This window comes from Empidonax traillii, unplaced genomic scaffold (assembly GCF_003031625.1).
Source record: "Empidonax traillii isolate 1590-97213 ecotype Southwest subspecies unplaced genomic scaffold, ASM303162v1 scaffold364:size1245619, whole genome shotgun sequence".
NCBI lineage: Eukaryota > Metazoa > Chordata > Aves > Passeriformes > Tyrannidae > Empidonax > Empidonax traillii.
Window position 1 is genome coordinate 818,463 of NW_020955557.1, and position 27,615 is coordinate 846,077.

General features: G+C 40.3%; 1 protein-coding gene across 9 annotated transcripts in view; it reads right to left on the bottom strand.

Annotated features, from left to right (window-relative positions):
• Window positions 1-27,615, bottom strand: part of TENM2 (teneurin transmembrane protein 2) — a 448,458-nt gene that overhangs the window by 42,978 nt on the left and 377,865 nt on the right. For all 9 annotated transcript variants that reach the window (XM_027892715.1, XM_027892711.1, XM_027892714.1 and 6 more), the window contains one exon: window positions 10,033-10,179. In XM_027892715.1, coding sequence (XP_027748516.1) covers window positions 10,033-10,179 — 147 coding nt within the window. The remainder of the gene's footprint in view (window positions 1-10,032; window positions 10,180-27,615) is intronic.

Consider the following 27,615-nt stretch of genomic DNA (forward strand, 5'->3'; position numbering starts at 1 on the left):
CAATCTATGTCTGTAAACCTTCAGAGCCTCTTCAAGGTGTATTAATCTGATTTTTCCAACACAAATATGGCATGGGCATACATTGAACATCATACAACATAAATAGCATTCCAGGGAAGCTGACAAAAGTATATTTATGTAAGATCATAACTCATGCATTTTCAAGATTTTCAAATGCTCAAAAGACCTGCACAGTGACAACTGAAAAAAAACAACAACAAAAGAAAAAAAGCCCAACCCAAACCTATAATAAACTTTCTTATTTTACAATTAGCCTTGTATTTCCATTGTGTGTGCCTAAAATGACTGTGTCTGATTTAAAACCAAAAATTGCCGAGGTATGCTGGCAATCTTTCAGTCAGGCCTCCAAAGACATTTAAGTCAGACAAAGCACCTTGTTGTGAGAGCTGCGTGTTGCTTTAAGGTCAGCCGCCTATTCACATTAAGAGTTCCATTTATCTTGAAATCCTTTCCAAAGTGGCCGTAGGAATTTTCTGTTTTGCCACAGTCCATTTTCCACCCACTTTATATAATCACTCTAAGGACATCAGGAGCTTCAGTTCAGGGGATAACTCAAGGCGCTTTTCCCATTAAGCTCTGAGAACTTTTTCCCAGTATCCTGCATTCCTGTTCAGTTTGTGAGAACCCTGCAACTCTGAATTAGAGCTGCCCACTGTTTAGTCCACTCACTTCTTTTACTCAGACGACCACCAGGCAAAAAAAAAAAAAAAAATCCCATCAACACACCAGAAATAACAAAGGCAAACCCACAGGGTATAAATTTTACATTTACAGGTTGCAGCTGCATCGCATTTTTGCTTTACCTGTTATTAGAGATGAGCACAAGTTACACCTGCAATGACCTCATCACGCAGCAGATTATAGGATGCTGCAACCGAACCCTTCTGATGACACCATGAACTCTGAATGGGCATATCAATCTCCCAGCCTCCTGTCAGTCATGAGAATCACATCTTTATGCTCACGAGCCCCCCTGGATATCGCCTGACATTGCAATCTCCAGTAAATTACCCTGCCACTGCCAATCTCACCGTTATCTCACAAACAATCAAGCAGGCAATCAAACTGCTCTGAATTGCCAGTTCAGGACCTGGGAGGCTGGAAACGTCTCCATTCAACACCAGGGAGAAACCTGCCTGTGATGCCTCTCATGTAAGAAGGTTTCAGGGCAGTTATGTGAATTCAGACCCACACGCTCTCAGCTGGCTGCAACAATATTTAGAAGAGACAGGCACAGAGCATAACAAATAAAAACAATTCACTTGTTTGGAGCATTATTATTTATAATATATGGCTATATTCCCCTACACTAATTTACTCCCAGATGACTGGATTCAGGAGTTAGGATATTTTTACCTTATGTGAACTAGTTGAGCCAGCAGCACTGAGTTCTGGATGTGTTCAGCACACCCAGCCAGACCCTGGGCACTGCTGCTTGGTATCAAAGGCTTACACACCACTGTGCTGGCCACATTCACAGTTGCTGCTATTATTGACTTTGCTGCTCTCACATCTCTGACTCTATGCATGAAAATATCAGTTACTCAGCATATATCAGTTTTTGTTCATGTTTAGTTTATCCAGACTATTATCACAGAATGACTGAGGTTGGCAAAACCTCTGGAGGTCATCTGGTCCAATCCCCCTGCTCAAGCAAGGCTACCAGAAGCCAGTTGCCCAAGTCTGTGCCCAGACAGCTTTTGAATATCTCCAAGGCTGGAGACTCCACAAGCTCAGTGGGCACCTGCTCCAGTGCTCGCTCACTGCACAAAGAAGTGTTTCCCAGCACACATTTGTGCCTGGGATTGTTTCTCCTCATGTGCAGGACTTTGCACTTCATGAGGTTTCTACCAGCCCATTTTTCCAGCCATTTAGTACCATCATATTTGAAGTAAATTGTTACAAAATCATTTATTTGCATTAGACTCAGTTGATTTAAACAAGGGCTAGATAAAAAAGTACTTGCTGTAAGAGAAACTCTGCCATTAGCATGAATTTTAATTAGAATTCAGAACTTGGATTTTTAATATATGTTTCAGAGCTTGTAGTCTTCCAGATTTCCTCAGGTATGCTGAATTATTTATACAGTTAATTCAGTGACAAAACCCTCACCATTCACCTCCCCAAAACATTGCTGCTTTTCATGGCATACATATCTGAGTTTAAAGCGGGCATTTAGCAGCTCTCTGCAACTCTGCATGCTAAAGGGAAGAGATTGGAGAGGGAGTGAAGATGGTGCTGAACCTCCTCCAACAATGTGAGACCAAAAGAAGTCCTGACCTGGCCTTAACTGAGAAGAAGGAAAGAGGAAATTTTGACCTGATTTAAACTGGCAGTACAGGATTAACTCTCCACTGCTGTTCATGGTTCTGAATTCCCAAATCTTTTCAGAAACCAAGCAAGTGTCAATGTTCCTCTTGAAGACTTCACTTCTTCTAATGGATACACACATTTCTTGACTTTCCACAAGCTTCTTGGCAGACTTTGCTATGCAGCAAAAAGAAAACTTCAAAGTATTATATGTAAGCAGACTAACCTCCTTGTTAGTGCCATATTTGAGAGGGCTTTATTGTTGTGTTCCTTTTGACCATCCTTACAAGGACTAAAAAGCTCTCAGTAGGAAGAGTGATATATTTTACTGCAAATGTATTTAGAATCTCTCAGCAGCAGTTTTCCTTCACCACTGAATATACCTTCTCACCACTTCCAGGCAACTGGATGCCAGAACTGTGCTACAGCCTTTCTGCAGAAAGTTGATGCTTGAGCTACTGGGGTTTTGCTAAACCCCTGTGAGTAAATTATCTTTAGTTTACACACTTCTCCAAACACTTGCAGGTTGTGCTTCAGGTTCAATTCACGATGCAGGTTAGAAATGAGTGAACTATGACTTGACATCCAGCTGCTTGAGAAAATGCTTTCTGTACCCAGCAGGGGACAGTTCTGTTTCCAGCCCAAAACTCCTGAGCCCGTGCTCAGCAGAGGGCATCCTTACACTTCACTAGCTGCAGGAGCTGGGGACTTTCAGAGCCTAATTCCTGGAAATTTTTCTTTTTCCAATAAACATTTCAGACTGATGATTAAAATGGAGGGGGGGGGGGAACAGCAGCTACTACGAACCCTGAGGGCAAAAGGGTCTTTGATCACTCTAAGGGCAAATTAGTTAATTTATCATGATCCGATTTTAATTATGTGCAGTATTAATATACCCAAGGTGAAAGAATTAGAGATGCTCTATCAGATTATCAAAAGAGTAGGCCTTCTCTCTGCCAACACAGAAATATTTTAATTGAGCTCTAAAATTGCATGCAGAACTGCTTCCACAGGCTGGCTATGCCACAGCCCAGTATATCTTATTACCAGGAAGTTTTATCTAATATTTAACCCAAATTTTCACACTTTTCAAGCCTGATCTAATTACTGTCAGCTACATTGGCATATATCATTCAAAATAATTCCTCAGAAGTTCCTGGTGCTAACAAGAAAGGAAATGCTCCTATTCCTGTTCCAGCCCTGTTTCCTCAAATAGCCAAACTGGAAAGTCTCTGTGTAAACTGTCAGGACATCCATTATACCACTGCCTTTTATAGCTAACTGCGAGCACAACAGAGCATTTTTGTAACCAAAGCTGCCTTTCAGGAAAAGCTGGATCATAAATCCCATATTTTGGTGAAGTAGAATTAACCTGGATTCTGTGTAATGCTGGGTGTGCCTCCAAAAACTCCACAATAAGGGTATAAAGATGGGTATAAAGAGCCACTGTAGTGATTTCCTTATGCAATATGTCAAAAGAAATAGGATCTTAAAAAGCAACGTACCCTCTCACATTCCTCAAAACACCATTGTACTACCTTAAAGCACCCCGGAATATGAAATGGTCAAGCACCAGCCCCACTTCCCTTGTCCACTCGGGATCCCTCTGTTGCCCAGAGCTGTGGCAGCTGGGAAAACCCTCATACCTGAGCTGGAAGAACCTACTGCAGGTGTAGCTCCAGCTACACCCTGAGAGCTTGGGGGGGTCTCTCAGAACCTGTGTATAGCGGATGATTGATGCTCCAGCTCCAAACCACACCTTGCTCAGAGCAAAGCTGACCCAGACAGCTCCAAGACGAGAACAACCTTGAAAAAAACGTGTTTGTTCAGCCCTGGTGAACACAGACACCTACATGGACACCAATGCCTTTTTAAACCATGGAATTTGCAGCCCCTGAATTTCTTGCTTTCGCCTCTCCACAGGTTGTAAGAGCACGTTATTATGGGAACACGTCCCACGAGGGGCAGAGGCAGGATAAGCTGACTAATGTGTGCAAAGGCGATTAGGGGCTGACACCGAGTTTGAACAGAATCACACACCAGCACACTCATTAGCTCTTGCCAAACTTACAGAACGTCTAGTTTTGATACACACTTTATACCCCAGCCCACATGACTCAGCCTGGCCCCCATCCACAGCAGATTTCAACCACTGATTGCAGTTAATGCTCTAAAACTGACTATTGTACAGGCTCTGGGAAGGTATTTTCTGCGCCAAGAGTATTCTGGGTATTTATATTGAGAACTTCATAAAATCTTTTGTCTGTGCTGAATTAGAGACCCCCGCTGAGGCAATGCTTGTTGAGGCAAGCTAAATTACATGATTTGCTTTTGTGCTGTGAAATACTTGTATTATCTTAAATGTCACGAGCCTGATGCAGTATCAAGTCAAAGGATTTGTAATTTTCTAAAAGCAATTTTTTTCTAAATGTTTATTGCAGGAAGACACTTCTCTTTTCCTTCTATTTTCCTTCTGTCTAATTTCAGAGATGAGTTTTCTAAGACAACTCAAATAAACAGCCTTTCAATCAGTCAAGTGCACTGTCCTGACAGTGAACTTCTCCAGAAATGTATTTTCCTCATGAGTTGAAGAGATTTCATACTGGAGCAGAGAGCTGACTTTCCCTCATTCATTATCTTTAATGTATTGTGCCAAACAGAATTACCACCAACTGTACTTCTTGGTGGGGTTACAGCTATAAAGCAACAAACCGAAGGGCAAAATTTGCCTTCTGAGAGATGCACATCTCTCTTTGGAAAGCCAAGTGGAAAATAAATTAAAATGTATTTTAGAAAGAATGTCCCACTTTGCATAACAAATAAGAAATTCCTCATTCTATTTAGCTTAGTATTCTATACTGCTGTGGGTCGCTTCCTTTCCTTCCCCTCCCAGTTTTAGTCCAGATAATTACATTTTGAGGAGAAATGTGATCTGGGAAGTGATAATAAGCAGTGATTGTATTTAAGTCTTTTTTCTTTTTTCATTCTTTCTTTTTTTTTTTCTTTTAACCTGCCTGCACCTATCCTCTCCCATCCTGATGAAATCTGAAACAAACCAATTTAGCAAAATTTTGGCTATTTTCTGTTTTTCTTTCTCTGAGATTATGCAACTGTATTGCCAATAAAAAAGTCTAAAAATTGGCAATTTTAAAAAATGGAAAAGGTGGAAGAAGAGAGAAAGAAGGAAAAGAAAAGCCTAGAAAGAGCGACCCCAGTGGGAAATAGGGGCTTCTGACATGGCTGCTTCTGCAGAGGTTCTTAAATATCTCTCCTAAGTTATCCCAGGATGCTCAGGACAAAGACCCCTCAAACATAATGGGTATGAGCTGCATCAAATACCTATTGAAACTATTATTTAGAAAAGACATAGGAGTTTTGCTGTGCATTATATTGTCTAATGTAGCTGGAGGCACTGTGAAGTCTAAGGTGAAATCTAGTTAAAAACACACAATTTAGGGAGATGCTAAAAACATTTTTCAATTTAGGAACAAGCAAATTATGACAAAGCAGTTATTGCAAAAAGATGGGTATAAAGAGGCACTGCAGAGATTTCTTTATGCAGTATGTCAAAAGAAAGAGGAATTTAAAAAGTAACATATCCTCTCCCATTCCTCAAAATACCACCTAAAATTTCCTAAAATAAATCCACAGTGAATTAAATGGGTTATATGTGTCTATTGGGGGGATTATATATTGTAAGCACAATTATAGGTCTTAAAACAAAACTATTTCTAATCCCTCCAAAAGATGCTTAATAACGATTAGGTTACTGAGGAACTGATTAAGAAGAGATACTGGCTTTAAAAGTAGCCAGAGCGAGTAAATTCTGTAATCCAAACATGGTTTGGAAAACAGAAGCACTTTCCAATTTAAAGAGATCTTAGAAGTGACTCAGTGCCAGAATCTCCTTCCTTTTCAGCCAGGCTTCCCCCTTATAGACAAATAAATAAATGAACAGATAAATAAGAGACTTTCAAGTTTTTTCAGCAAAGTAACCTACACATTGTAGTAACCATAAACAGGTTTATGCTGAATCACAGAATCACAGAATGGTTTGGGTTGGAAGGGATCTTAAACACCATCTCTTTCCACACCTCTGCTATGGGTAGGGACACCTTCCACTAGCCCAGGTTGCTCCAAATCCTGTCCAACCTGGCCTTGGACACTTCCAGGACGAAGACCTAGTTAAGCCCATATCTCGATTTGACCTGTGATGGTGAGGACAAGTGCAGGTCCAGTGTCACCTCAGATCATGCCCAGCTCCACCTGAACAGCCCTGGGAGGATAAAACAGCTTTGGACACCTCTCCTCTCTCTGCTCTGGAATCACGTTTTATTTATGTGAGTAATCCACACTGACATCTCATTTAAAATGAAGATTTTTAAGTCTCAACAAGACAGGGACACATCTGCCCCTTATAGGAATAAACCAACTAAAGAGCATTAAACTAAAACAGAATGAAAATATTACGTATAATCTTTCATTTTTCTCTTTTTGAACTACGGTGTGGAGTTTGCATTGTGGCAGATAATAAGACAAAGCAGGACAAATAGGAATCCCTCTGGAGTCAGTGGCAATGCTCTTCCTGACATCCATGAAATGAAGACTTGGCCCAAGGCCTTTGAATCTGATTGTGAGGTACAATTACAATAGGAATGGCTGAACAGGGAGAGAGCTCCAAAATATGTTAAATTTGCTGCCACATGGGGAAGAACGGAAGACAGAAAATGAAAGTTTTCTTTCAGTGACATGCTGAAGGAACTGCACTTTAACAGCATGCATAGATGGACAGAAAGGAAGGAGGTTCAGCTGTCCAAAGAAGGACCCCATTTAGGCAAAAAGAAAAAAAAAAGTATTTTGAGCTACCCTACTGCCTTCTGAAAGAACAGCTTGTGTCTTCAGTACTACTCCAGAATTACCTGCCTATGTTAACAGAGCAATGTTGCTAATGGAGCAGCAAATGAGCTCAACACTTTGCTGCAAATAAACTCAGCTGAGTTTCAAATGAAAAGAGTGACTGGGAGGAGAGGCAATTTCTTTAACTTCCAATAATCTTGCATTTTATGTGAAACTTGGGGTTCTGGTAACTAGCTGAATCTTTAGCATTGATTCCCACAGTACAGTTTTCAGCTTTGTCTAATGAGAAAACTTAATTTTATCTGTTCCTTTCTGTACAGAGTCACAATAATGTGAAGGTGCAGTTCAAAGCACAGAGCACACATCCCTTCCAGCCTCTCCATTCCTGCAGGCTCCCCTACAAACACAGAGGTCACAGGACACATTCCTGGCCAGGTGTGTGGTGATCCAGACACACAAAGAGCAGTACAGCTCAGGCAAAGGCACAACTGCCCTCTGAGATATTAAGTATTTAAGTGATTAATGCTATACTTGAGTTTTGTTGTAGCTCCTGTGACATTCTGACAAACTGATGGTGATGACAATGGCTCTGTCCTCACAGTGCATTTTGGAAAGGACCCCATGCTGTCTCAAAGACATCTGAAACTCAAAACACAATCAAGCAAACTGCAACAGCAAAAATCACCAGGGCACGAGGGAGACCAAAGAGCTCTGCAGTGCCACAGCCCGTGGGTAACTCAGCTTGTGCCAGCTACAACACACAGCGTGGCAAAATCAAAGTGTCTTTGGTTTCTCAGGTGTGCCTGGCAAGTGTGTGGAGGAACGGCAGCTGAACAGGTGTTGAACAGCACCTGAGCTCCCTCATACAAGCACTCTATAGAAACACAATAAGGATGAGACTGTGAGAGAGCAGGAATGATTGCTGAATTAAAGTGCTGAGCTCAGGGTCAGGAGACAAGAGGATTCATTTCTGCCTTTATCATAAAATTCCCCATGTGAAAATGTGTGGGTCAAAGGGACTTCTCAGGTTATCTGGACCTTGGAACAAGCATAAATTTTCAATCTATTTACACTCACAAGAAGTGATGGGCTATAACCTCTCTAGTCTCTGGAAAAAAATGACTTCAACCTGCAAGCCTTGAGAACATCTGAAGAGTTCCCCCCTAAATCTTTCCAGCCTTCAGCCTGACCGACCTGTTTTCTTTCAGGTGCCTTACTGTGGTAAACCAGAAACCACACACCTTGCAAGGTAATGGAATATATGATTCTGCATTAATTATTAATATGTCTATTGTAAGGCACAGTCTATGTATTCTTTGCCTTCGATGAACTACTATTTGCCTTCTGTGAACTGAGTTTTAGAATTCTGCAATTTCACATCAGGATGAATAGCTGAATGGTTTCACTGGTTATTTTTTGCCTGTTATACAAGTGCAGAATAACGTCCTGGATAGATAAATAAACCTCTCATTCCAGTATTTCTAATAATGTTTTCCAAAGTCATTCCATGCTTTGAGGACATTGTAATGATACATCCATTTTCAAATTGTCCTTCATGATCTTCAAAGTATGTAAAAACTGCAAATCTAAGCAGTTCACCCTTTAGTTTCTTACACTGCATATTAAGACAAGTTTGGTGGTTTTTTTCTTTTTGATATTTAAATGCCAACTAATGTAACTTGGCAGTTAGATTCTGCTCTTTACAATTCAGTTACAGCTATAAATCAAGCTCCAGTTCTGCATCAGCTTTAGCACTTGTAAAATACTTCCATAAGCCCTGATCATGTGAAACCAAGGAACTAATAGAGGATTTACATATTAAAACTAGTGGATGATACCCAGATGTGGTTAATATCGTGTAATCAAATCCAAACTCCCCTGTTTCTCAGTTTGGGACTTACAATTTCTAAACCCTGAAATCTTACATAAAATTAAAGCAGTCGTCTTAATGACAATTTTACCCTAGAAGCAGCCATTCCAAGCAGCCAAATGTTTCTTTGCAGTTTTAGGAAATACGTTTATAAAACATTTATTAAGCAGCAAACAATAGGTGTGCTCTTTAGATTAATTATTGGCCAAAGGAAGGTGAAGGGTCACAAGGAAGAAAGCTGTGTCTGATGCTTGGTTTTTAACAGAGAGCAGGAGAACATGAAAAAGAATTTGTGACTTACTAAAGGCATTGTATTGAAAGTTGCTTCAAATGAAGGAGCAAATTAAACAACCTCGTTTAGATGGCACAACTCAGAACTGCTTTCAGAATAGAGTGGCCTAGTACACCATGGAAGGCTCTACAAAATGTGAAAAACTAAAGCCATCTTTGGAGGGAAACACAGGACACATTCCATATTTAACAGGATAAGTCTGATAAAGAGGAGGGAAAATTGAAGAGGGCTGTCAGACCATGCCTGCCTGCTCAGCACACCTCGCTCAGCCCTTCCAAGTCTGGCGAGTGAACTGTGCAGTGTGACAGCAAGTGACAGCCACTGACACGGGATGTGCCCAGCAGAGCAGGACAAACACTGCTGAGCACCCTGCCCTGTCAGCTGCTCTGCTGGGCACACTCACGGGGGGCTCTTCTGCAGCCCCCGGGCACCAGGAGCCACAGCAAGCAGTGCTGGTGGGCCGGTCCCTGCTCCCCACCGATGGGGTGCGGGGTGGGGCTGCGCCTCCCACCCGCCCTGCCACGGGAGCTGCGGGTCCCCAGGTGTCCCCCACGGCCACAGCTCCCTCCTCCTCATCTGCTCGGAGACAAATGTAACACCACCGCTGACAGCCGCGGCTCCCGAAGCGGGTGTGTGACACCCTCTGCTCTTTCGGGACCGGCAATCGAAGGGCTTTGCTCACCTCCCTCGTTATCCTTGTTGTCGGCACAGGCGGTTTCCATGGCGACGCTGCATCCCGGCCCCCTCCAGCCGCTCTGGCAGACGCACTGCCAGCTGTTCTGGCCCAGCGTGCACCTCCCGTTGCCGTTGCACAGGTCCGGGCATCCATCTGGGAGGACAAACGCAGAGGGTAAGCCCAGGGCACACCCACCCCGCTGCAATATCACTGTGCAGACAAAAAGGTCCTGCTGCTGGGACAAACACTCTCGGCGAAGAAAGGGGACACCTCTGAGAAACCGGGATCTAGCTCGAGCCAAAGGGCGGGAGGAGCCCTAACTGCTCTAATACATGTCCTAAGAACCCCGTGAAGGTTCAGACTTTGAGCTGACAGTCTGCTGACAGAAGATCTGCCTCCTATGAGTACACAAATAGGAGGGGGAACATTGTCTTCAACAAGCTCGTCAATGCTCAGAGGGCTTTTGCACTGTGAGTTGCATCATTCTCCAGAGCATCTCTAAACACAAGGTTTAAATAAATGCTTTTGTCTCTAAACACAAAGTTTAAATAAATAATTTTGAAAATATTTTCCTTCATTGCCAGTAGTTTTATGATACCTACTTATTTAACACTAAGTTTACTTACTTTATGATGTAACATTTCACACTTTCTAAAAAAAAACCTTAGAGGAGATATCCCCCAGAAGATGTATGTTTTGAATTGATTATGGATATGACATGACTTATTGTATAGCAAGAGCCAAAATAGGAACAAAAATATTAATTAGCTAAGCTGCTTACACGTTCTAACAAATGTCCATAGGTGATAGAATACCACGACTGCTTTTTCCTGGAGCTAAATGAGTCTCAGGAGGCACTACTGGTATCTTACTGAATATTCATTATGAAGAAGGGTAAGAAAACCAAACTGCAGCCTTGGTAAATACAACTAAATCCATCAGCAGCCAATCCACACAAGCACGTGTATTTGTCTGTGGAGGTGACAGAGGAGATTTAAGTGACCTGCAGCAGGTCTCTGACATCACCTCTTCATGACTCTGAGCAGAAGACTGTGTTGCCATATTGACAGTAAGTCTTAAACATTCACAAGCTCTCATTTGAGTTGAAAGTACTGCCTGATCCTGCCATCTCTACAGCTACTGGAGAACATGGAACAAGGATCTCACTTTTGGACAGAAAATTTTACCCCAGGACAGCTCACAAAGCTTCACACTCTCTCATTTTTCTCTCCACCAGCAGTGATGGGTCACTGCTGGCATCAAGACGTGCAGGGACCTGCTGCAGCTCTCTCAGGTCTCACTGACTGGTTGGGTTAGTCCTCCACATTTTACACTGTGCCCCCAAGCTGTGACTATTAATTAAGTATTCCACTCCTCCAGGCATTTTAAGAGCACAAAAGGACTAATGGGCACCCTACCAGACTGTGGATACTCTTCTCACCAATTGTGAAAGAGGAAGGTAGCAGTGAGAAATAGCCTGAAAACAAACAAATATGTTTTCTTTGCCTGAGCAGCACATCAGAAGTGCAGCACTGGAGAAAGACTAAAATGACAGGATGTCACCTTTGTGCCCCTTGGCCTCTGCACGTAGCAGGGAACAGAAGAAATGGTCAAGCTACCACAGCTTTCCTGCTAGTGCTGAAAGGTTGAAGCCCTCCAGAAATCACTAATTTGGACTGCTGTGTGTTTCTACAAAAAACCTGTTCAGAAAGCCACAGCTCTGAGTTTATCTCTTCCTGCTCCTCCCAACTCCTTGGCTGTAGCCAGCTGGTGGCAGAGGGCAGTTCCTCCCACCCCAGAGTGGTTTTCACACTTCTGCAGGAGTTTACCACTTATCACAATAGGTCCAAGACTATTCAGTTCATGTTAAAGAATATCAGAAAGCTATCAGCAGATATAAACAAGTCCTATAAGTTGTATTTCAGTGTTGTTGTATACTAAATAAATAGTGCCCCTTTCAGTTAAATTTAGGGTTACTTTGCCATTACATACCTTAGCTGTAAGAAATTTCACTGACTTTTGCAGTACAGGTAACGGATTCTCAAGACATTTATTTTATCTCTTTCATTTTGTCAGGTTGCTTGAATGACCGAAATGATAATGTTTGAGTGGAGGCATCACAGTGTAGGACCAATTATTTGTTTTAAATGAAAACCAAACAGTAATTGTGAATACACACACACACAGGGTTGGTTTTAAACCGAGGCACTGAAGAGAATTAAACCACTGAAGCAGTTTGCCTTGCAGCACATGAGCAAGATGAAAACATGAACAGTGGGGAGCTAGCAAAATCCCTGAAAAGTTTTAAGTGCAGCTGGGGATTAATGGACATGACTTTGCCTTTAGTGTAAGGAGAGGAGGCAGCACCACTGCTACAGACATGATGTTGCTAGGAAACACTATGCTACCTCTCCAGAGCTTATTTAACCACAGCCTTCCAAAGACACACTGTTTGAATAACATAAATATCAGAGGGAAGGGAATGAACAGCAGTAGACTATAATGATAAGATACAAGCACTTGGACAATAATGTCTTCTTTTAAGGATCTATTGAATTAATGATGAATTAACTTCAAAACAGCTTTAAGTAATGGACAACTAACTAGGTATTTTGCATGGTTATGTCACCATGCATGCTGATGTGCATTTTTGCCTCTTTTCAAGGAAGTATCTATACAGCATCACAGTCTGATAGACTAACTGGACAAAGGAGCTCCATTATGATCTAGTATTAACAAGTTTTCTTCTAAATGAAGTTTAAATTTAGGCATTGCACTGATTATCTCTTTTTAAATTTTCCTACATGTGTATGTGCACAGTGATGAGTACCTGTGAGCATCCTCTGCACACACAGCATTTCCACGTGGCTCATGGGCTTTGATGGCCTTCAAGGGATCTGGAGAGTTTCACTCTGCAGCCCACACTCAGCAGTGTGCAACCTGCTGGCTTAGGAATTCTCTGAGTTAGGGAGCCACAGAGAGAGTAAGGCAGTCACAGAGGGAAGGGCTATCAACATCTTATCTCGAGTAACCCACGGAGGTATGAAGCTCTCAGCCACAGCTCAGAGAACGGCCCCTCGTGCTAAGCAGACAGGTTGCTACTCCTGCTGTGCAGAGAAATTCCCCTCATCTTTTCCATTACAGTATGCTTAATGGAAAACGTCAAGAAGCAAGGTTAAAAAAAGAAGAAAGTGCTTGTTTAAAGCACTAGATTGACAACCTATTTATTCACAGAACAGGTAGAGTACAGGCAACAGCAGTTCAAGTGTCTCACACTTTTGTAGCTGCTGCTAAAGGTGAAACACTAATGCAGCCTCCCTTCTCTCTGAGTCTCCAACTTGTCTGTGGGACTGGAAATTGGGACCTGCAGTACAGGTACATATGCAGTAATTAAAACAGCAAGAAAGATTTCAATATGTTTTGCCTATGAGAGATCATCAGAGTCAGAATCATTGTGAATAGCAAAAACCACAATATGGAGAGTGCATGTTTGGAAAATGGGTAGTGCTGGATATATTTACAAGAGAATACTACAATGAAGTTATTCTGAGACCAAACTGTAAGGTGGTTAATTCATTTTTGAACTCAGCAAATTAATTTCCAGTATCTTGGCAGTACATCAAAAATTCTAACCCAGTTTTGGATAAATTCTGAACAGAATTCCTTTTCACTCCACCCATACTCACAAACTCCAGGTATACAAATACACCTCTCCAGTTTCCCAGACATTTATAGATTTTCCTTGGCATAAACTACTTTAAAATTGCAAAACAAACATTTTAGGTAAATTGAAACATAAAATCTGCCCAATTCGTTTGTGGTTTCAGTCAGAATCATCAGAACTCCCACTTATAATGGAGCAAACCATTCTGGAAAGGAAAGAAGGGAAAGGGCGAACAGGGACAGGGAAGTTAAGAGAAATCTTGCACTTTTTAAAGGTTTCAAACTTTGAAGGAATAGGTAGCCTCTCAGTATAATTAAAGAAAAAAGGAGAGATAGGGGAAAAAAAGTAAAATTTAAGTGGTATCTCGTAAGCACTTAAAGACATGGATGATGCTGTTTTGTATATGGAAAAATAAATCAAGAGGTTATGTCTTCTGAGCCCTTCTGATCCTACCCTATCAGCCATCTCTCCTCCAAACTCCTTCGAACAGGACTTTCAAGCAGCACCCCTCCTCATTTAGAGCTCACGTGGTGCAGCAACAGTCTGGAATATGATATCTGCTGTTTATCTTTCTGCCTGACCTCCTTTCACACGTCCTGATCCAAAGCCCCCTGGCAGGCAGTGAAGCCTTTCCACTCACTTGCACTGAGGCTGGACCAGGTGATCCTGTGGGTGTAGAAGCCCTGCAGTAGGGTATGTTCTACAGCACAGGGTTTTCTCGCTCCTAAGATACACCCGAGTTTCAAGGGGAACATTTAAATGACATTTAAATCCTCCTCTTCTCATTAGAGCTCTTAACTACAGAGGTGTAGCAAATAACAGCAGTCTGGGCTATGATGGTACCTGAAGAATATAGAGAAATGACATAATAGCAGTAATGACAATAGCCTGTTTAATTTGGATTTTAGAGGATAATCACTGTTTTCATATTTTCTGTTCATTCCTTCAGTGAGGTGCTGGTATGCCTACAGCTATCTAGCAAATAATAAATGAGGCACATAGAACAAGGTACCTAGCAACATTGAAAATAAAATTATGCTTTTTATTTGCTATTGTTATATTTTAATCCTTCAATCCCAAAGCCTGCAGGGCTTAGTTAAAGCCAGAGAAAGGGCATACAAATAAAAATGACACACAGTGTTATGGTAAGCACACACGAGTTATTTTCTGCAGAGCAACAGTTCAACAAAAATAAACTCAGCCCCCAAAGCATGTAACTAAACACATGTCAATGCAATACGGTATTTGTTGAGTGAGAGGTGAGGCCCCTTCGAGTGAGTTTGGACAGCTCCAGAACAGCCTGGAGCCATGCAGGGCACTGTCCCAGGTCTTTGAAGCAGGACAGTGACACTGATTGACAAATTGTGAACAATTAACCCGGCCTTTCACAGTGTGACACAAAGGCCATTGTCACTGCTCAAGTACCACAGCAGCTCTGCTTGGTTTCCAGACAGGACTCACACAGAGCTGGAGATTCTCTGTGGCGCTGAAGAGTTTGTTACCAACACGCTCTGACTGCCTTCCTTGCCTCTTTTTCCACTCCTTTTTATTTGTCAGAAAAAGCATTAATTTTTAAAAATACCCAACACCCTAAATATTTAAAGATAGGTATCAAACAAAAGGCATGTACAGAATAAATATCTACTTGCAGATGTGCTGGGCAGATGAATACATGCCTGAGTTAAAACTACAGAATGACCCAGCTACAATTTTATTAATTGAACAGGCTGGGAAAAAAAAGGGGAAAGACCAAAAATTAATTTTCAAGGACTCTGAAATCCTCCACTCTAATACTTCTTGTGCAGACAAACAATTATGAATTTTAAGTATGATTCCTTTAATTGCCTGGGATGTGTATGCCATAACAGAATTTCCCTCTAAATTCTATCTATCTACGCAGTTTTAGTCTTTCACATGTAAAGGCAGGAACTCAGGTAACATCCAACTTTTTAAACAAAATAGAGAAATATAAGAAAAATGTGTGATGTTTTAGAAGAAGAGAAGTAAAGCTCCCACAAAGGGGAACTGCTGGTATTAAAAATGAAGTTTCAAGAAAAGTTACTTGCATCTTTTTGAAGAAAAAGAACAACAAAAAAGATACAGAAACACACACACACAGAGAAAAAGAGAGGAAAGCTCATGTTGCAATGTAGGTCACAAACATTTGAGATTGAAAAAACCCCAAGGGCTGTCAGAGAATCATGCCTTGTTAACAAGGGATTGCTCCCAGCAGAACATTCCATTTTATCCAACTTCATTTTAAGCGACTCCAGCAGATGGGCTCCTGTGACTTTCTTGAGGGGAAGACACCCTCGAGGTCCCTCTCTTGTGCACAACCAACAGAGTTTTTTCTGTCACCAGCTTTTGGTGTGACACCCCCCCCCCCGCCCCTCCAAGCTGCCAGCAGCTGGGCAGGAAAAAGAGGGGGACAGATTGTGCAATACTGCCCTGAGATTTGAGGGAAGCAAACAGGTCAATGATCAAAAAAATCCATGTCTGCTCAGAAGGTTGAGTCTACACACAGAGTTCCAGCTGAGCCCTGAATTTGGACTGCTGTGTATATTAAACACAGTTGCAAGAAGGAAGAGAGGCAGCATAATGAGAAGTTCAGTCATAAGACTGAGAAGCCTCTGCAATGCCAAGTGCTCTGGGGCAGCCAGGAGGCCACATCCAGTCCTGCAAATGTGGGATGTCCACGATGTCCCAACATCACACAGCCCCCACATCACCCACAGAGTGCAGGCAGGGCCAGGGTGGTCCTGCCAGGCAGTGTCCTGTCTGCACCCTGAAGACACATCCCATCCTGCCAGCAAGCCAAGGCTCTGCACCGTGGCTTTATCGTGGCCAGCTGACAACAGTCTGGGTTGTGCACCAGCATAAGCACAGTAGTTCTGTGGAACACAGGTAAAGACACTGCTGCAGCAGAGCTACATAATTCCTTCTGCAGGCCAAGGAGATTATCTGCTGCAATTCTGAGCAAGAGCTGAAATCTGACCCCAGCAGCACATTTCAGTTACACAGTGTATTCTTCTCAAACAAGACTCATACTCAACTCCTATTCATATATCCAATAAAAAGACATATAAAAGATGCAGTAAAATTTGTGTTTAAGATAGCTGAGTCTTTCAAATTAATCTTACTGTAACAAAATCCATTTAGAATATAATTCCAGGTGAAATTACATTCATAAAACCACTACCACAACCATAATCTTTTACTGTATTAATGTTTCTGATATTGCATACAAGGACTGGTATCATCCTTTGTAATTTGTAATATCTTTTCTGAGAAAGAAGCCTTCTCAAGCTGGATTTATCTCTAAAATAACGTCTATATAAATAGTTTTGTGGCAGTGTAATGACGAAGTGACCTATCCGACAGGATGTGTAAATTCAGTCAATTAAGGGCAACAAGCAAAACACTGCCAAATAAAACACTGCCTTCAAATTTAAAAGAATATATAACCTAATTACAATTAGTAACTTAAGTCCCTGCATTATTCACAGCGTTATGGCAAGTGGTTGCAGTCATTCCTTCACAAAAATTAGGATTCACACCATAATTGCCTCTCACCTTTTACTCTCTGAATGCCTCGATGGGTCAGCAGAGAAAGCTCTATTGTCACTGCCCAGCTTTTCTCAGGACACAGATGCCACCCAGCATTTCTTCTGCTTCAGGTTTTAAAGGGAAGTCAGCATCACTGCATCTACTGCTCAGGAAATCTTTTTAAGCAACACTATTTGCTGCAAGCTTGTTTCAGAGCAGAGGCAGGGGAGGTAAACACCAAGCCAGGCTAAATCAGCCGTTTCCTGGTGAGCTGAATGTACAAATACTTTGAGTATAAGCACACCAATGTAATCCTTTAGGAGTTAGGTAGACAGAAAACCATCCTGCAAACAGGGTCCACACTGGCAAAATTCAGCCAAATTCAACAGAATTACATGGATTTCAGTCAGCTAATGTACAACCTCACGGCAGATTGGCTGCAGCTGGGCACTTCATATCATACTTAAAATTATTATAAGTGGTTGTTCTTCAGAAAACACATGTTTTCTATGATTTCTATGTGTTAGCTGACTACCAAGCATGGGGAAAACCCCTGGATCATAAAGTGCTGCTGGTGGCTTTACAGCCCTTCCTGCCTGCTGGAAGGATCATGGATAACTAGGGCTTCTCCTGCCTGAAGGCAGTGAATTCACTTGGAAATGGACTCTTTTCGTCAGGCAGGCATGAGCCTGATCAGTCCCCAAAGAAAGAAGCAGCACTTGGATGGATCTATCCTAGCCAAATACCACTAGCATCAAATTTTCCATTTCCAAACATTTTTATAAAGTCCTACTAAAGCTAAACTAACATTCCAGACATTATAAGACCAATATAGGACATTCTCAGTTCAGTTATTCAAAATACACTTTTTTTCACTTCACAAATCCTCCATTTATGGCATACAGGAGGAATGAACTCCTTCATTCCTTTAATGAAAACTTCCACTTATATAGAAAAATAAAAATCACTTATTATCCACTTTTCCTCCAAATACAAATTGCATTTCTCTGACCATAACTACTTTAACATAAAAAAAGTTTTACACAACAGAGGAGTTCAGGTCAATCAAAATGCCCTGTAAGCTTAGTCAGCATTTACAGGGACCAAACAGAACTGTTCTCCTTACACCACTATTTCTAATTTGATTTGAATTCAGGGATGTGAGGGAATGGGATGTGCACACACAAGTAGGGAACTGCAGATATTACACACTACTTATGTTGCTCTATATGCTACAGAAGATGCATAGGAAGGGCACTGAGTGGTAACAGCCTGTCCAGTGGGCAATAAGGAGGATTGTAGGGAGCCTGCCACAAAAACTATGGGCCCAAGTCTGATGTCTGACCTCACAACAACCCTGCTTTGAGGAAGAGGCTGGACCAGATGACCTCCTGACATCCCATCCAAACTGAATTATCTATGATCCCTTTGGTTTTAGAGCCTTATAATTCATAATTCTCAGGGCAGGGAATCCCAGTTTTCTCAGGCATTATTAAAATATAATTACTTGCTATTCATTAGATATTAATGCCTGCATAGAATTTATAATTTAGCAATTAACTTTCAGGTATGCAAATGCAGATCCTGTGTAAGAGCGCAGGTTATCTCTAACAGCAGAATAAATATGAGCCTTAACATAAGTAGACAGTTTCCTCTATTACTCTGGAGCAGATTAGAATGTTCTGTCCCTTAAATTTGGTACAGGACTTTGGAATCCCTTCAGGATGAAAAGTACTCTATAGACATGTGCATTATATTTTGCAGCTGATCTGCTTAAAGTATTAATCACATCGATTCCATGGCTGCTCACTGTATGGTTTCAGACTTCAGAGTTCAAACATTCCAGCTGTCCGAGAGGAAAATCCCAAACAAAAAAAAAAACAGAAGGTTTTTCAGAAGCATTGTGGGATAGTTTGGAATGAAAAATAGTAACATACACTTAAATGTTTTTCCTGCTCCTTCTGGCTTGCAGTAATCCTAAATATTCATGACAGTAAAATATTATTAGGAGTGACCAAAAAATAATGGACATTTGGATAGTAAAATAAATATACCTCGCATGTTTGTTAAGGCTAGAATTTCTGGAGTTTAAATATGTACAAGTGTGAAGTATGAAACAATGCCCACGACCTAGGAGCAGTATTCTGCCACATAGGTAATATATGGAAAACAAATTAAAATAGATAAGCAATGTATTCTGAGTTATGTATTTGTGTATGTTTATTTGTTTGGCAGATGTAGGATAGAAGATGAATATTTCAGTACGTAAACTATAAACATGCCTTTAATTCTAAAGTGCAAGGCACCATTCTGCATTCCCTGTCAATATACATAAGCCTCATGAATATCATGCCATTTTCCAATTTTTATATCTACCAATGGCACAAATAGCTAATAAAAGCTATGGAAATAAAAATGTTGTTTTCATAAATAAACTGGTTTAAATCCTGCATACACAGACAAAGCATAAGTTAGTTCTCTTTTTGTTCTACTTTTTAAAACCTGCCTATGTGGTGAAGGAAGAAACCTCCTAATCCTTCATACACAGCCAGTTGCTTTGATATTTAAATACTAAATAAATCTGGGAAAGTGATTTTGATCTGCTATGGAGATCATCTTCTCCATTCCACCCCCCCCCCCCCGAAAGCCAAGAGTATTTAATCTGCACTTGGAAGAAATTTGGAAGAGAAACGAGTCTTTAGGCTCTGCTTGCTTTACATTAAACATGTTTACTATCAGGCAGCTGATGCTCTGCTCCTCCCCTCGCCTCACTACAAGTGTCCTTAATTCTCTGGAACGAATACTTAAGTCTTTCTGCTGCTAGGCAGAGTATTTATTTTCCATTTCTCTGTTGAAGCCATCAGAAGAAGCAACAAGATTTCTAACTTGATTGCCTTGCATCTATATTTGACAGGTTTTAAGCCACACCAGTACAGGCAGGTTGTTACTTGGTATATTGGGAGTCTTTATCAGGAGCACTTCACTCAGGAAGGGAAACATAAGACAAGTGAGTTGGAGATGTAGCCAAGATATCTAGAGACTGCCTCATCACCAGTTAAAAGGAATTTCCAATGACGACAATAATAATAATAATAAAAAATCTAAGGTCTGTACATGGGACAGCTAAAGGGCAACGGGCTAAAGTTCTGTGCTATTAGTTCTTTCTTTGCAATGCTGAAAATACAGCCTGGGTAGCAGCTCATAGAAAATCTAAATGTCAAAGAGATGTCAAAGAAATTTCTGTTTTCTATCCTGATTATTACTTAGAAAAGTCCCAGAGGCAGGTACCAGAACATGAGATTACTCTGAAGGCCAGTATTACCAACCCTCAGTGCTCAAATAAAATGATAACTGGTTTCCACACTCTGATTCCCACAATTTCAGTGGGCTACAGTGTCATTGTTCATTGCTTATACATAGCTGAACTGTTAGCACATTTCAAGGAACATGTTAGAAACTCATAATAATTAGGCTTTTCTTTAGTTAATAACCATTTATCCAAAGTTGCGAAACCAAGCAGCCTTTTCCCACTTCACAACAATAGTTTGGAGCAGAAACACAAGTCCTGCCCTGGCTCGAGCTGCAGAGGATTTCCAGAATGCTCCATGCCATGAAAACCTAAGAGAACACCTTGTAACACCAAAATATCACCTGAAGGTCTCTCTCCTGAGGTTTGATGCAGTTTGACTCTATTGAGTTTAAGATCTTCACGGATCGTAATCAAGCAAAGTGAATTCTGGAACGGCTCAAGGTTTCAGAGTAAATACATATGTGGGAATATGCTTAATCAGGCACAGTGCATATCCAATTTACTGCTGTAAGCAGTCAGGAAGTTTCTGTAAAAATCCTTTTTAAGTGGAAAAACTCTGCTGCAGATTAATGATGACAAAGCTTTTCTCCTCGAGATACAACTCTGTCAGTGCGAGACTTCCAAGAGAATTCTCCACCTTCTTCTCACTCAGAATGAAACAACTTGCTAATTGTAATTATTTCTTAATCTGGACTGAAGTCACCTAATTTAAGTAAGGGATTGGTGGCAGTAGCCCTGTGAAAGTTCACCTTTAGTAAACCTGTAATCTTTTGCCACAGGACGAAAAACCAGAAGCAGCACTGAAGAGAAGAGGCATTTTCCTTTTCACTTCACTGTCATTAGTTCACTTCTGAGTGACATCTCTCCTCACATTTCATAACATCTTTATCTCAAGCAATAAAATACAGAAAAGAAAATAAATAACTAAGATCTGGGGGGCATATTCTGCAAATAACTTCCCAAAATCTCCCATTTAATTGCAGTGGGAACACTCACCTTAAGAAATCAGGCACATTATATACGACTTGATAGAAAGTTTTCCAACTACAATGTTTTATCTCAGAAATGCTGACAAAAATCATTAGTAGAGAAGGGGAAACTAACTACAAAAGTTGAATAAACAGATGCAGTCTTTAATGGAAGGCAAATATGGTAAACTACCTCAGTTCTGCTGAATAAATATTTCCCTATACAAAGCATCTCATACTTTAAACTTTCCATGCAGTAATGTTTTTAAATTAAGTAATGAGGATTTAAGGACTTTCATGGTAACTGGAAGTACAATTACTGGCCTAAGATGACAGAATTTACTTAGAAAATTCTTTGCGTATGGAAGATTGAAAGATTAAAAAGAATGGGAAAATAATTAGGTTTTAATAAGCAGTCAATGTTATTTAAAAAAAAATTTCATGTGGTATGAAAATAGTAACAATTTGAGGAGACACTTTAGTGTATCCAAAAAGTTTGCTATCTGAGTGATATTTCATACCTAATTAACTCTTTTGATAAAGGATATGCACCAGTGTTTGAAATTAAGGGTGGGCCGGACCAATTTTAATTGACTTTTTTTTTTTTTTTACTGAGCATATAAGCAATCAAAATTGCTACAGAATATCTAACAGAAGATTCCAATGAAGAATCATAAACCCCATAACATATATAGGCCTCTCTAAATCTGAAATAAGGAAAGGTAATGCTTAAAAATCTCTCTCTATATTTCTCATTTCCCCTTCAACCTTCTAGCCACACGTGTGAGAACGACACAGTAGTTTAGGTTTCTGGTCCCTAACCATCTCTGAGGGGAATGTTGCAGGAAAAAGGAACACTGCAGAGCAAGGAGGGCAGACCCATTTACACTCCCCCAGTATTTCCGTCAAGTGACTGTTGCTTGTTCAGCCTTTGCAAAGAGTGACCTTGACTCTGATAACCCATTTTCTAAACATGGAAGACTTTCTCCCTCCTAAATCAATATTTCGGACTTATTTTGGAAAAAGACCCCAAGGTTCAAACATTCACAGGACACGAGGAAGATATTTATGGACTGGCTCTATAATCAATTAATAACGATCCAAGGGAGGCAGGAACAAAAGAGTAATTTTACCCCTAGTTTCTAAAGAAGCTAAAAAAAAAAAGGATGAACTGGACCTAAAAATCTGTGTCACTGTGCTCCCCCTGACCCCAACTCAACTATCTATTAGCAGTGCTGCATGGAGCAGTGTTACCCTTTCCTTCAGAACCCCAAAAAAACTCCTATGCAGTGATTTAAGTCCAAAACACCCTTTCAATTTTTATTTTTTTTAACAAGAAAAGGCACATTGCCACTGCTTTTCATGTACTGCTATCAAATTACTCTAACATAAAAAAAAAAGAGGGGGATGATCAGAATTAATCAGAATCTGCAAATGTTTTAACAAAGTCATATTGCACTTTCACTTTTCAGCAGTAAATAATGATCCATGGCTTCCTGCTCTCAGCAACACTTTTCCGGTTCAAATGCAAGTGATTCTGCAGTTTCAAAAAATTGGGAAGAGAAACACCCATCTTCTTTTTCTGTAACTGCTTAATTCTGAGCACACTGTCTTCCATTGTCAGACCGCGTGCTATAATGCTAATTCCTCTATTAATTTCAGAGAGAAGTGATCTGTAACCCAGCATATACACATTCTGCCTTGCTTTATTAAATGGAAAGCAAAGAAGTCAGATCAGTTTATGTTTAAACTGTGTTGAAAAGTGGAGGGTTACATGCTATATTAGGGACTTAGTTCTACTCTCTGGTATTCCCAGTGGTTAAAACAAAAAGTCTGTTCTCTCATCTGTACTAATGTGTCTCTGGTTTTAGGAGAATCAGCATCTTCTGGGACGTTTAGGGGTTTGTGTTTGTGCATGCTGAATTTACAAAAATAGCTTCAGTTCTATTCTTGAGGAACTGATTCCACAAGAAACGCAGCAATTCCTTTTAATTCCTAACAATTGGAAAATCACAGTATTCGAAGCAGTAGATCAATAAATCACCATGCTCTCCTAGGCAAAAAACGCTATGGCTAAGCTGATATTTTTTTTCTTTGCTAATTTGTGCTTTTGGATAATTGTCCTCCTAGTATTGCTTCTAGCCTCAAATCACAACCTAGCAAACCAGTAATATTTTTCACTACAAACCGATTTAGTTTTTAATTAAAAAGAATGTTTTTAATCACAATTACACCATTATATTTATTTCTTAGCTAACCAAAGCTATTATCCCTTCTAATTCTCTTCAGAACAGGGGCTGCATCTTGATGCACTGTGGTTCTTTAGCTCAGTTGTTCAGCGCTCTGAGAAACTATTTGAAGGCAAATTAAAACACATGTGGTCTAGGTACATTATGAATCTTACTCATTTTTCACACTCTTGAATAACTTTAACCTTCCAACATCTACCAAAAAAAAAAAAATCTCATCTGAAATTTTATAATTAAGCAGAATGAATACAGAAGAGATTAATCTTTACCTGGATTCCTGTAAAAATACACTGAAATGATAGAAGTGTATATGCTTTTCGATTATATGAATTATTAACTATGAGCTTCTGTAGTTCAGTCATGACAAAAGAGGTAAAGAAGAAATACCTAAACTTTTCCTTGCAGCTATTTTGTTGATATCTTATTTTACAGCACTTTAAAAGCGGGCTACAGTCTACTGATGTTGAGTTGATCAACCACTCTGGACTGTTAAAAAACGTGAAGAGAAACTAAAAATAGAGTGGGATTAGGAAAAAAAGCCATAAACCCTGAAGCTGGTGGGTTGTTTGTCAAAATTATAGCTCCCTAGTTGCAGACTGGAGGAAACCCAGGGCCTTTTAAAAGGCATTCTGCAATGGAGGAATTACAAATGAGGTGGGTAGGACTTGGGTGCTGTTACACAACCCATGTTTGAGAGAACCCAGAGACTGTTTTACACTCGAACATCTGGGACTCGCTGCACGGCTCCCAATAACCAGTGAGACAGCACGAGGAAAGGCAGCACATCCCAGATGTTACACATCAGTCATGGGCCATAGAGCTGGCACGTTACAGTAAGGCAGGAGTAAAAATATCCTTTAAGTGTAGTAGAATGAGAGGCAGAAAAGCTTTGCATGGATAAGCAGACAGCCATGTCTCCTCTGCCTAAATTTTCATTAGGGATAATGCTCTGATCCGTGTCACACTGAAGTCTCTGTGGAAGCAAAGTTGCTACTTTTCCATGAAAACTGCTTAACTGTTTAAGAGATGTACTTGTGTGGAGTGAAATATTTAAATTAAGTGTATAGCACGCAGTGCTAAGGGTCAGCTCTCAGACTGGAAAATCTTCAGGGAACAGCTGGGCCACGAATCCTTCCTGCTCTAATCCTGTTAGTGAATGAAGAGGGAATGGCAACAAACACAGTAACCTTAATTTCTCGTGTCCTGCTTTTCCCTTTGGCTTTCAGTATGACTGTAAGCTGCTGGTAGACTAATGAGACACCAGTATTGCTTTGTCTCCATCTATCCCAGCATGGATGTGTTTTGAAGACAACTGACAGTCTGAGACTGAGAGCTATGTGTCAATCAGCGTTATATCACTGGAAACACTACAGTAGTATGTGCTGAAAATTGTAGAAATCTACAGTGAGTTGCAGTTTCTTGGCAGCTATAAATCAGGAAACAGTGACCTCAGCATTACTCCAATTATCTGAACTTTCAACACACAGAGGGGAGCCACAACATGCAGACCACAACATCAGACCCAAATGACTTTAAGAACAATCAAGTTTGTATTTAGCTCTTCTATTTCAGTAACCCAAAGTATGTTCATAATTTCTTGGGGCAAATGAGATATATATTACATTATATTATGACTTCTGTTGTACAGCAAGCTTTGCTTCTTTTTATATGTACAGAGAAACTCTATCTGACCTGAAATAGGCTGAGTCTACCTACAGGAATAATCTCCAGAAGCAATGTTATCCTAATGGGCATTTCATAAGCAGCTCAGAATAGGGATGGAAAGAAAGAGCAAGAGAAAAGAGGTGGATAACATAAATTTTGTAAAAACTTTCTTTAATATGAATGGCTCACGATACCTCATAACTCGTGCTCTGAACAAGTCCCCATATTCATTCCTTAAGATCTCTTAAAAAACTGTCTAAGTAAGGGCTTTTAGTGAAAGAAGGATGTATCAATATTCAGCATCAGTGTGTATTCATCCTCAGTGTGCAGTTACTGCATAACAGAGAGCTGACAGTTTAAAGAGGAGCCTTTCAATAGTTTCGTTTTTCCCTGAAGCCCTAAATAGATCACACAGCAAAATCCTGAACTGACACTTCAGAGGTGCCACAGAGACCATTTTTTCCTTTTTATTTCTGACATTAATATTTTTAATACAACATTAAACTAAGAAAATATTGAGTAGAGAGTTTCAAAAGCATCAAATATCTTAGGAAAACAAGTCTCTAACTTCTCATGCATCCTGCCTTTAATTTGATGCTAAATTGGCAAGAAGCTGAAAAGGTAAAGCTTTGCACCTGAATTGTTATTCCATAGAGTTTGAAGCAGTCAGGCAAAACACATCTGGCTTTATTTGCATCTTCAAGCATGAAGGATTATGTGAAACTGATGCTGAAGATGCAAAAATTATACCTTGAGAATGTATAGGCAAGAATGCAAGTGATCAAGGAAAAGGCATCTCTAACAAGAACCCAAACAGCAGGCCTCAGAAGGATGGGCAGGTATTGTTCTCTTTTCTATTTCTTTCTTAGGAAGTATAAATATTACATATATGTATATACAGATATATTTCTCAAGATCTGGTTCTGCCTTTCTATCTCTACACAATCTGTGTCACTGACCTCTCACAAGCATCCCCGTGCCTTTGTTGTTTTGTATCCAGCAACACCATGTAATTCACTCACTTGCTGAAGCTCTGCTTGACACCACAGGGTGCAAAATAACACAGAAAATATTATCTGCAGGAGAAGAGAAGATTGTCTGACGCTGGGAATACTCCTGTGAACAGCAAAATCAGCTCTGCCCTTTCAAAAGTTAGATCAGCTCCTTGATTGATTGCCCTTCCCCTCTTTTTGTGGTCTTTTAAGAGTTCAAGAATTGGCCTGGAAATCAATATAACCCAGGTAGAAGCCCTTCCAAAAGGAGAGAAAAGAAATGTGGTTTAGTTTGGGAAGCTATTCACCAGTATCTGCTGGGTGCATCTTTGAAGTACTAGACATAATGCAGGAAGTTTTGCTGAAAACACACTCATTAAATTTTTTGGGCTAGGAAGGGAAGAAATAAGGTCATGTTCTGCAAATATCCTATAAAAAGAGAGAAAAAAGCCACTCAAGTGTTCTGACACTGCACTCTGACATATTTCAATCATTTACAGGAAGCCCTCAGCAAAGAATGCAAACAGGAAAGTTCTTCCTCATGAATAAGCTTGCCTTTCAGCCAAAAAAGATCCCCAGCTGCCCCATGTAAATTCTGCAAATGAAAAGGATTTCTGTTTCTAAACTCCCTGAAAGTCAAACCACTCTCACTATACACAAATCTCTACATAGAATATACTTCCTTACAAATACACATAATCAGCTTATGATAAAGTAAGTGGATGCATATCGTACTTCTGGATTCCTTAGTGCTACAGAAATTGTTCAGGAAGTTTACTCATCCCTGATCCACAAAGTAGCCAAGTCTATTTCGGCAGGAATTTGCAAAGTTACAAACCAGAAACAAAAAAATCCCAAGCAAGTGCCATCAACGTAGTGTAATCTGGAGACTTCAGGGCCAAGATACTTTATTCAGTTGTTTTGGAGGTGAAATAAAAGATGACACATTTACAAAACAAAGCACCTCGACAGCAAATGTAGCTGGGATAGGTAAGAAGCATCACTTTCCAGGAAGAAATTTATTTAGCAGGAACTTGCACCTCTACTGAAGCACAGAGATCCTGGACTAAATGACAATTTCTATGAGTGACTGATACATTTCCTTGGTTTGGGTTATAAAATGATATAATATATGAGACCAAAATACCGCTTCATATGGGAATCTTCTACCTTTTGAGTCTCTCCACGCTTGCAC